The sequence below is a fragment of the Protobothrops mucrosquamatus genome, unplaced genomic scaffold (assembly GCF_001527695.2).
Source record: "Protobothrops mucrosquamatus isolate PMUCROS unplaced genomic scaffold, P.Mucros_1.0 scaffold2485, whole genome shotgun sequence".
Classification (NCBI taxonomy): Eukaryota; Metazoa; Chordata; class Lepidosauria; order Squamata; family Viperidae; genus Protobothrops; species Protobothrops mucrosquamatus.
The window spans coordinates 155908-167669 of record NW_015388553.1 but is presented as its reverse complement, the minus strand read 5'-3'; the positions used below and the strand labels follow the sequence as shown (position 1 = coordinate 167669).

Below are 11762 nucleotides of genomic sequence, written 5' to 3'. Positions count from 1 at the left end.
TACTTGCATTTTGGTCTGTGACCGCAAAATAAAAATTATTATTATTAATGTGCATATATCTGCCGCAATTAAAGAAGTATCTGACTTAACATTTCATTTATGATCGTGGTCATGGTTTTATTTATTATGTGCTTTCAATTATGTGCAGTAGCGACTTAGAATAAAATATTTGATACAAAAATATGCAGGGAGTCCTCAACTTACAACCACAATTAAGCCCAAAATTTCTGTTGTTAAGTGAGACATTTGTTAAGTGAGTTCTGCCCCATTTTACAACCTTTCTTGCCTCAGTTGTTAAGGAAATCACTGCAGTCGCTAAGTTAGCAACCCGGTTGTTAAGTGAATCTGGCTTCCCCATTGACTTTGCTTGTCAGAAGGTCGCAAAAGGTGATCACGTGACCTTGGGACACAGCAACGGTCATAACTGTGAACCAGATGCCAAGCCTCTGAATTTTGATCCCATGATCATGGGGAAGCTACAAAGGTTGTAACTGTGAAAAATGGACATAAGTCACTTTTTTCAACGCTGTTGTAACTTTGAACCATCACTAATTGTTGTAAGTCAAGGACTACTTGTATTAACATCCATTATAACTTTGTAATGTGAAATAGAGAATCAGTTTGCTGTAGTGGTTAAAGCACCACTGGGAGAAACTTTTTAATAAATATTTTATTAGGTTTTATATAGGTAAGGAAAAGATAGGGTCAATACGGGTATAAGGGGAATGGGAATAGGAATTTAGGGTAGGATATGGGTAGGTACAATAATGGGGTAACCCCCCCATAATAATCCCAAGCTTTAGCAAACAAGCTATCGTCCGGATCTAAATGTTAAATAAACATAATTTGTATAATACTAAACAATTATAAAGATAAAGTTAACTATAATCATATAACTAAAATTAGATAGGTAAGTAAAATTCCTCTAAATGAATATTCATACTTAATAACATATCAACGGATTCTAGTCATCTGGAGTTGGTGGCTTCTAATCCCACTTTAGGCATGAAGCCAGCTGGGTGACCTTGGGCCACTCACACACACTTAGCTCTAGGAAGCAGGCAATGGCAAACCACTTCTGGCCTCTTGCTAAGAAAATTGGAGAGACAGGAGTCAACACTAAGGCACAACTATATGAAATAAGGGCTGATAAGCTAAGAGGTCCATGACCTAGAATAGTTTTAACCGCTGTATGTTTGAAATGACCGGTAGATATAAAAATACTTCAAAAGTAGCAAGCAACTGTTTAGGTGATTTCACCTGAGTAGATATTAAATGTTGTTAGCAACATTGTGTTACCCGCTGCAATAAATGAGGACAAGTTGGAAAAATTCCTACTTATTATCGGACTGCACGGATTTTAAATCCCTTTGGATATTCACAAGCAGAGTAAAAATGTAATATCCATCCATTGGTAAATCTTTATCTCCAATTTTCCTATGTGTGTATCTAATATTCTTAAAGTACTGTAGAAGTTGTTTGTAAATAAAGCCATTTCTGCAATAAGAAGTTTTAGCATTGCTTTTAACTCCACAATTCCATTTTAAGCAATGTTTTACACTGTAGTGAATGTTGTGATTTGTTTTTTATTGTAATTCCAGTAATGTTCATTCATACTGTTTTTTATTGTAATTCCAGTAATGCTCCTTTATTTAGTGAAGGAGAAAAGAGAAAGAGACAGAGAGAGAGGGGGAGAGAGGGAGGGGCAGGCTTAAACTTGAAGGAACATCTGAGATAAAGAATATGTACCCCATCTGCACAGAAATTTTAGAGCATTGTGATTTCTCTTATTATTTTAATATAACATTAATACAATATTGAAACAGAAAGAGAAATAACAATGTTGTAAAGTGTGTGGCCCTTATGGTGATCCTTGGGTTTGAAATGTTTTGAATGCTGCTTGTTAGTTAGTTAATTCCAGCCTGTTGCAGTGAATGTCAAGCCTTACATGTTTCATCAATCCAAAAATTAAAATTATTTAGAATTATGAGGGCAGTGGAGAAAGGTAACATAGCATGCATCTTTAAAATCACTATGTGATGAAATATATTCTTATGTTTTGTGTTGTACTTTATGCTGAACCTGTTTGAAGGGATGAATTTGAATAGGGCTGTTTGCAAAACGTGGAAATGTGGTTTTGCTAAGGGTCATCCTTCCACACAGGTATGCTGCGGATGGTCTCAGCTGTGCTGCAATTTGGCAATATTGTCTTCCGTAAAGAGAGGAATACAGATCAGGCCTCCATGCCGGATAACACAGGTATTTCAGATTAGTAGCTTGACTTTTCAGAAATGCTAGTCCTCAATTGACTAGCAATTGAGCCCAGAATTACGGTCGTCATTAAGCTGATGTGCGGGAAGGTGCAGTTTTGGAAATCCAGAACCGGGTTGTAAGTAGTTCTGGGAATGTCTGTCATAATTTTGAACAGTCGCTAAGCAACTGGTTGTTAAAGACTGACTGTAAGCATTTGGCTATGATCAGAGCTCATACTTCCTTTTTTATGTAGAAGATATAATGGGATCTTGTTAAAGACAATACAAGTGTATGGGGAACATTTTTTGGTTTTATTATTATAAAATATTGATTTCCATTTTGGCTCAAAGAAACAGTATTTCAAATTTAAGTTTCACAATAATCACCATATTAAAATTCAGGTTTCTGTCTCACATTCCTGTGGGCTGGGAACTGCTTTTTGAGTGGGAGAAGGGAGTGGTATGGAATTGAAAAGAAAGCTGATGGGAAAGGACCTGGCAAAGGGCTCTTATTGGTCTCTTCTGTGCCTCTGCAGCTGCTCAAAAACTCTGCCACCTCCTGGGCATGAATGTCACGGAGTTCACCCGTGCTATCCTTACCCCACGCATCAAGGTCGGCCGAGATTACGTGCAGAAGGCACAGACGAAAGAACAGGTCAGTGGTGCTGATTACTGTGCCTGACATGTTGGTGGGTCCGTCCTGAAGAACTCTTGAAGGAGGGTTTGCCAAGATAATACCGTGTTTCCCTGAAAATAAGACCTACCCCAAAAATAAGCCCTAGCTTGATTTTTGGGGGTGGGCCTAATATAAGCCCTACCCCCAAAATAAGCCTTAGTTTTGGGCCGAGGCACACACTTAAATATCAAGCTAGGGCAGGGTGGGGGTGGAGCTACCCCCCGCACCCACTTACTGTTGCAGCCAGGCCTCCCATGCCAGCCCACTTCTTCTGTGGCTGTTCGCCACCACTCACACGCACACATCACCTCTGGCCTCCATTTCGCCATCAGAAGCCTTCAGGAAAGGCCTCTGCAGCCGAGAACCGAGCTCCAGATTGATGTGTGCAACAACCCCCCCCCCGGCCTCCAGGGGGCACCACGTGCATCAATCCGGAGCTTGGTTGTCGGCTGCAGAGGCCTTTCCTGAAGGCTTCTGATGGCGAAATAGAGGTTGGGGGCAACGCATACGAGTGGTGGCGAGCGGCCACAGAAGAGGCAGGCTGGCGGGGCTGTCGTTGCCGCGGCGGCGAGGTGAGACTGTGGAAAAGACATTCCCCGAAAATAAGATCTGGTGCCTCTTTTGGAGGCAACCCCCCCCCCCAAAAAAACAGGTCTTATTTTGGGGAAAACATGGTATGTATGTATGTATGGAATACACGGGCCAAGATGAGTCTGTTTCGATCTCAACTTTTCCTTCCCTTCCTAGGCTGACTTTGCTGTGGAAGCGTTGGCCAAAGCCACCTATGAGCGGCTCTTCCGCTGGCTTGTGCATCGAATCAACCGTGCGTTGGATCGTACCAAGCGCCAGGGGGCATCTTTCATCGGCATTTTGGATATTGCTGGTTTTGAAATATTTCAGGTGAGGGGAGAACTGCTAGTCACAAAATCCAGTGTGGTTCCTCTTCCTCTTTCACTACCTGCAGAGCTGTTGTCAATCCTTTCCTTCAAATTGTGTTGTTGATCTTTTCTTTAACTAAACCTGTAAGTTTCAGCAGAACCATCTTTCTTGTTTCAAGAGCTGTAGTTCTTTCCAATAGAGGCTTTAGGCCAGGGGTCTTCAAACTTGGCCCTTTTATGACTTGGGGACTTCAAGTCCCAGAATTCTTCAGCCAGGCACGCTGGCTGAGGAATTCTGGGAGTTGAAGTCCACAAGTCATAAAAGGGCCAAGTTTGAAGACCCCTGCTTTAGTCCAATAGTCTTCATGTTCTTCAAGTGAGACATGGAGAACTATATTGGTGGATGTTCTTGGAGAGGGCATGTTGGATTTAGAGTGGCATGTTCCAGTTCCCCAAAACACCAACCAATATGGCCAGGGCATGCTGGAAGCTATGGCTCACCAATCTCTGGAGGGCCACAATTTTCTTATTTTTTACTATCATAAACAACGGAAGAATCTATGCCTTGGGTACCCATATAGAATATGAACAGATTGAAAATAAGGGGGTCACGTAAGAATAACTTGAAGACATGGGGCTACATCACAGGAAATGAGAACTGCAAATGTGGGGAACTGCAGAGTCCTGCCACAATTGTTATGGATCATGTGCAATGGACAATTTGTTCCTGGACAATGATAAAGCTGTTCAGACCACTGCTTTCTGGGCCTCAAATGTCATATAATGTCACATAAGTGTCTTAAGTTCATTCTGTCTTTTATTTTTTATACTCATTTTATAGTTATTCAAAGTTTTCTTTATTTAGATTATTATACTAATTTTAAATATCATATTTCCTCTTTTTAATGTAAGATGTTCTGGACTTGGAAAATAAAAACAAATCATAAGCACTAAGTCTGTTCCTTCAAAAAATGATTTTATACCAGTATCCTCCCTTCACGTCCTAAGTGCATGTTTCTATCTAGAGAGATGCTTAAATACTTTTGTAATACTAATAAATATAAATAAGCTTTCTCCAACCTGATGCCCTTGAGTTGACTTGAGTTCTCATGAGACATAACTAGAGGGCATTAGATTGTGGAAAGAAGATATAAACAGTAAATTCATCAGGCAGAAAGTCCTCAGTGAAGACTCTCAACTAGTCTTGGTGTATAATATGCAAGATTTAATTTTGGTTGAAAAGAAAATATGGGCAGTTGATGTTGGCAATGCCAGGGAATAGTAGAATAGAAGACAAAGAATTAAAGATCACAGAAGTATCAAGACCTGAAAATCAGAGTTGAAAATTAGGGCAGTGGTGGTCCCAGAGAGTATTGGGACACTGGCAAAACATTTTCAATGACACTTAGAAAATCTGCACGTTGACAAAATATCCATCTCAATTTCTTAGCCACACTGCTTGGATCTGCACACACGCTGATACATGATGACACCTTAAATTCTTAAATTCTCAATGTAAATGAAAGCTAACACCAGCTAAAGAACTGGCAGCTGTGATTTCATACTTTTGTTCATATAATAAAAAATTAAACTAGTTTTTTGTCTGACTCTGAGCATCTCTGGGCAGCTCATAATAATCAAATAATCAGTCTTAGGAAGGAAATGTCAGTGTTGTAAAAAGCAAGACATACATAGATTTAAAAATAGAACTATAATAATTCAGTAGCAACTTACAGCTAGCAATTATAATAATCAAGGAATTTTCTACTTTTCTGCAGCTATCTTGATATCCTTATCCTGGGCATTGTCACTCAATAAACTTTAGTTGATGAAGTCAATGACAAAGAAACTTATCTTGACCTGTCAGTAGTTTCATGGGGAGGAAACATAAATGCATGACCTTACCATCATATGTTGAATCCCCTGTGAATATTTTCTTTTCTCCCTCTCTCTCCCTTCTGCAGCTGAACTCCTTTGAACAGCTCTGCATCAACTATACCAATGAAAAGCTCCAGCAGCTCTTCAACCACACCATGTTTGTGCTAGAGCAGGAAGAATACCAACGAGAGGGCATTGAATGGAATTTCATTGACTTTGGCTTGGACCTTCAACCCTGCATTGATCTCATTGAAAGACCAGTGAGTGACCTGGGATGCTGCGTAGTTGTTATGTGGAGGGCCAAGAAAAGATGACCTCCAGCTCTTCGGAGAACCTTCCCCTCTCCAGTGGTTGTTTCATCTCTTTATTGCATTTGCTGGTGGGGTGGCCCTTTTTGACAATTCTTTGCGGTGGGAGTCTGCAAAGATCAGCTCCTTAACTTGGATTGTAAACCTCTATCTTATCTTCTCAGTGGAAGACAATTGTTTGCCTAACATCTCAGGCATGATGCAATTGCTGTTCCTTTTTTAACCCATTTCCTTCTATGCCATGATCTATGTTACCTCCAGCCCTTGGAATCTTGCTAATGGTTTGGGTCTATCTCGCTTTCTCCCAGGCAAACCCTCCAGGGCTGCTGGCTCTGCTAGATGAAGAGTGCTGGTTCCCTAAAGCCACCGATAAGAGCTTTGTGGAAAAAGTTTCCCAGGAGCAAGGGTCCCATCCCAAATTCCAGAAACCCCGGCAGCTGCGGGATAAAGCTGACTTTTGCATCATCCATTATGCTGGCAAGGTAAGTTACAACTTCTGTTGTCTCCCTCCCTTTTTACTGACACATCCATATTTACTGGTTTCACTTGCCTTTCCCAAACTGGCACTTTCAATTGTATTGAACTATGACTTGTTATTATCTCAAAAGAGCAGCTATGGACAGTTGTAGTCTGTTACAGCCGAGGACCCAAAACTGAAATCCTCTAATGTTGGCAACTAAGGGAAATGCCGATAGCTTACTATGATAGCTGAGGCTTTCAAATTAAATTTCTACTCAGAGAATCCGAGATAGCATCAAGAATCTGAGATAGCACAACTAGAGAACCCAGAGAGCAGCTATTTTGGAGAAAACTTGATTTCCTATCAGTTTTTCTTCCATTCATTTGCCCAGTTGTTTTTCTTCTTGGAGTTTGTCCAGCTGGATTGCAGGGTCCACTAGTTGTGCATTGTGCTTGCCTAGTTCAGTGCTGATGTAAGGAGAGGTTTTGTTTTTCAGCCAGCCTGTGACAGCGTTTGCTGCTGACTAGGGCTGAGAGGGAGTGACTGATTCAAGGTCATCCATAGGTTTCCATGCTTAAGAGAGGACTAAACACGGTGTCTCCTGCACCTTACATCACACTGGACTATACTTAATCCCTGGAGCCTTTGAAATTCTAGACCAGGGGTAGGCAACCTTGGCTCTTTTATGACTCGCCAGCATGGCTGGCTCAGGAATTCTGGGAGTTGAAGTCCACGAGTCATAAAAGAGCCAAGGTTGCCTACCCCTGTTCTAGAATGTGGAATCTCAACACCTTTGCTTGATATTAGCTGAAGATAGCTGGAATGCCAGAATGTGCAATACACACAGCCCTCCACTTATTACCACAGTTGGGACCAAAATATCCATTACTAAGTGAGGTGGCCATTAAGTGATTAGGTCCCAAACGTATTACTTTTTTTTGCCATGGCCATTAAGCAAATCACCAGGGTAGTTAAATGAATGATGCGGTTGTTAAGCAAATCCAGCTTCCCCCATAGACTTTTCTTGTCACAATCTGGTGGGGAAAGTTGCAAATGATGATCATGTGACCCTGGGACACTGCAACCATCATAAATACCTGCCGGTTGCCAAATGCCCAAACTTAGATTGATGAAGTGACCGCAGGGATGCATGCAACGGTCGTAAGTGCAAGGACCGGTTGTAAGTCACTTTTTTCAGCACTGTCATAAGTTCGAACAGTGGCTAAACAAGTGGTCGTAAGTTGAGGACTACTGTACAAGACCAGATGGGTTTGCTACAAACAGTTCTGGTGTCGTTCAGCCTTTTGATCCTTTCTCATCTTCCTTCCCCGTCCCCATTTTCATTGAAAGGTTGATTACAAAGCGGATGAGTGGCTCATGAAAAATATGGACCCCTTGAACGACAATGTGGCCACTCTTCTTCATCAGAGTACAGACAAGTTTACTGCTGAACTGTGGAAAGATGGTAAGAGGGGTTGAAATCCTGCTTTCAGCTGCATCTGCTCGCCTTCATATTTGTTGCCAGTTAACTAAGTTGGCTTGCTGATTGTAATGTTAACACGACTTTTCTGGCTTGAAGTCTCTGTCACTGCTGATACTAACCACTCTGCTATTTGCTGTTTCTCTTTTCTTCTTTCTTGTTCCACTTCTTCTGTCCTGTAATGGATGATCTTGTGAAACCTTATCCTTCCCTTCTCTCCACTTGCCTCTTCTGTCCTGTCGCCAGAGATCCAGAATATACAGAAGGTTTATTTCTTTGACAGCTATGCCGTGGCATCTCAGGTTCCAGCAGAAAGTACGTTTCTTCCTTTCAACCTGCAAGACATGCCTGCAAGTAGTCAGAAAGGTTACGGGTCTATCCTAGGAAATAGTGAGACACGCATTGGTTCCTCTGAGTTTGGGGTTTAATTTGCTAAATAAACACAGAGCTGAATCCCATCCACTTAAATAAGGATGAACCTCAAGTTAAGGCAGAGGTCCCCAACCTTTTGGGCACAAGGGACTGGTTCCGTGGAGAGAGGTTTTTCCATGGACCGGAGGGGGCGTGGTTTTGTGTGCTACCTGCATCCTGTGGATGGGGCTTTGCTTGTTTGTGCGGACCAGTTGCTGGCATGCTGCGGCCCGGTACTGGTCCACTCAGGGTTGGGGACCCCTGAGTTAAGGTGTTTTAGAAAGGCCATTTAAAAATTGTTAATGAGCTTGAGAATTAAAGTTCCAAATCTTTCTCCACTCTCTCTTCTTTTGGATTGAGCTGCTTGGCTAAAGTATCCTCGCCTCTCTTTATTCAAAACTCTGTTTTGTGCACTTTTTAAAGTCACTTTTAGATGAGGATATTTCGTGAAGTTCCCATGAATGTTTAAATACTTTTATCATTGGTTTGTATAGGCCAGGGGTAGGCGGTCCTTGACTTACAACCGTAAATGGGACCAGAATTTCCGTTGCTAAAGCAAGGCAAAGCAAATACATTATTGGAAGTTCAATATGGGGAATAGGATGGAGACGTCAAAAGCCTTTTGTTGGTTAAGTGAATTGCACCCACTTTTACAACCTTTTTTTTGGCCACAGTTGTTAAGTGAATCACTGCAGTTGTTAAGTGAATCATGTGGTCATTAAGCAAATCCAGCTTCCCCCATTGACTCTGCTTGTCAGAAGCTGGCTGGGAAGGTTACAAATGGCAATTACATGACCCTGGAGCAATCATAAATATATGCCGGTTGTCAAGTGTGCCTGAATTTGGATCATGGGAATGCTGCAAAGGTTGTAAGTGTGAGATTGTAAGTCACTTTTTTCAATGCCCTTGCAACTTTGAATGGTCAGTAAACAAATGGTTGTAAGTCGAAGACTATCTTCAATCTTGCCTTGTTTCCCAATGGTTATTCCTTGTTTTTCCTACTGGAGAAAGTTTGATCATGTAATTCAATATGTACAGTTTCTTAAATGATGGGGCAAGGCTTTCTATTGATTGCTATTTTGGTAGGTCATAAACACAAAAAAATACAATATCCCCTAACCACCTAGTGTAGAATGAAAATAGCAATTCCGCATGCAGTTTGTAGTGGCAGATTAATGACTTATTAGTACTAAGAATCAGGTACTATTGAGACAAATCAATTCCTTATTGCCGAATAATATTTACAACATATTAGTTTCCATGCTGCTTACAATTTAAATTGAGTGGCTTCAGAAATGGAGACAGGTAAGTGGGTGTCTGTCCAAAATCTTCAAGGAGCTTGCTTTGGAACCTTACAGGACTCAACTGTCTCAAGGCCATACTTTAAAAAAAAAGTCCCTAAAAGGTAGAGGTTGCAAATGGGAATGTTATGGCCTGGCGTAGTTTGATTATGTTTTAGTGGGGGTTTTCTATGGGGTACTTTTAGAGCAGGCCTGTTATTTAATTTGATTTTAGAACAGAAACTTGTGTATATTTATTGTGGTTTTTTATTATCGCCTGTTCACCGCCCTGAGTCCCGTAAGGGAGATAGGGCGGTATATAAATTCAATAAATAATAATAATAATAATAATAATAATAATAATAATAATAATAATAATAATAATAATAATAATAGTAGTAGTAGTAGTAGTAGTAGTAGTAGTAATAATAATAATAATAATAATAATAATAATAATAATAATAATAATAATAATAATAATAATAATAATAATGATGTTATGATATCACCAAATTGGGCGGCACCAATATTTTTGGCCAAAATATGAGATATTTGCAGTGCTTATGGGGTGTTTGATGCTTTAACCCAGTGTTTCCCAACCTTGGCAATTTTAAGATGTGTGGATGTCAACTCCCAGAATTCCCCAGCCAGGTTTACTGGCTAGGGAATTCTGGGAGTTGAAGTCCACACATTTTAAAGTTGCCATTGCTTTTCGGCCTTTTGGCTAAGATCAAGTGTAGTGTTCTTAAAGTTGCCAAGGTTGAAAAACACTGCTTTAAACTCTCCAATCCCTTCATCCATTCTGGAAGTTACAAAGAAATGCTGGGAAGGTTTGATGTGGCCATGTTGCCCCGGCCCCACCCAAACTATCTGCATATCCTATTTAGCCCTGCAGTTTTAAAAGTATCCGAAGCAGAACATTAACCTTCTGAACTCTAAAGCTTCCTCTTTCTATAACGTATTCAAGATGGTCAGTGATTAACATTTGTATGTTATTTATATGCAAGGGTGAAGATTTATACATATGTTGTATATAGCATGTTTAAATGTGTGTTAGGTATGTGTACACTTTGGAGAGCAAGCAACTAAATTTCATTTTTTAACGTGTGCCAGTGTGCCCACAGTAAAAAAAAATGACAATAAAGGTTATCTTATAGTTTAATAATTGGGTGACTTCTGCTCCCCACAGGGTAACTCTCACAGATGTATGTTTACTTGAGATGGAGATTGGAAACTGAGGAAATACACGTTATTGGAATTTCAGTATGGGGAATGGGATGGAGAGATCAAAAGCCTTTTCTTCCTCTCCCTAGTGGATCGGATTGTGGGTCTGGATCAAGTAAGCGGGATGGGAGACCTGACCTTTGGCTCCTCCTACAAGACCAAGAAAGGAATGTTCCGGACTGTAGGACAGCTGTATAAAGAATCTCTCTCCAAACTTATGTCAACCTTGCGCAACACCAACCCCAACTTTGTGCGGTGCATCATACCCAACCATGAGAAAAGAGTAAGTGGGAGCTTTGGGGCCTGGGATTCATTCATTCATTGTCTGAAGGAAGCCATGAAAAATGTTGACCATTCCTTTTTCTTAGACAGATCAAAAGACCTTAAGAATTCCCCTATTACACAGACATCTGAAGGCTTTCTTTTTTCTTTTTGTATTGAAAACTATTGTGTGTGACCTTTGAGTGTAAAAGAATGTAGGTGATACAATACAGCCTTAAGATCTCCCCTGTTACACAGACATGTGAAGGCTTCCCCCCCGCTTTCAGATTGAAAACTATTGTGTGTGTCCTCTGAGTGTAAAAGAATGTAGATCAGCGGTTCTCAACCTGTGGGTCGCGACCCTTTTGGGGGTCGAACGACGCTTTCACAGGGGTCGCCTAAGATCATCGGAAAACACATATTTCCGATGGTCTTAGGAACCGAGACACCGCTGCTCTATCCGGCCGCCGCCACCGCCCTCCTCCTCCGCCGGCTCCTCCGCCTCCAGGGCACCCTTTTCCTCCGACAGCGCCTGCTCCTGCCACCGCAGCGCCATCGTGTGCGCCCCCGCCCCGGGCCGGCTCAGCTGCGTGGGCGGCCAGGCCGGGTCTGGGCCGCTGCTGGCGCTGCCGCTGGGCTGTTCCACCACTGCCG

The 11762-nt window shown here is 41.4% G+C and overlaps 1 protein-coding gene across 5 annotated transcripts in view; it reads left to right on the top strand.

Annotated features, from left to right (window-relative positions):
• The window catches only part of LOC107295783 (myosin-10-like), a 53473-nt gene that overhangs the window by 12013 nt on the left and 29698 nt on the right, over positions 1–11762 (top strand). For all 5 annotated transcript variants that reach the window (XM_015825110.1, XM_015825109.1, XM_029285912.1 and 2 more), the window contains 7 exons: positions 2164–2259; positions 2789–2907; positions 3676–3828; positions 5771–5944; positions 6301–6474; positions 7803–7917; positions 10937–11130. In XM_015825110.1, the coding sequence (XP_015680596.1) occupies positions 2164–2259; positions 2789–2907; positions 3676–3828; positions 5771–5944; positions 6301–6474; positions 7803–7917; positions 10937–11130 (1025 nt within the window). The remainder of the gene's footprint in view (positions 1–2163; positions 2260–2788; positions 2908–3675; positions 3829–5770; positions 5945–6300; positions 6475–7802; positions 7918–10936; positions 11131–11762) is intronic.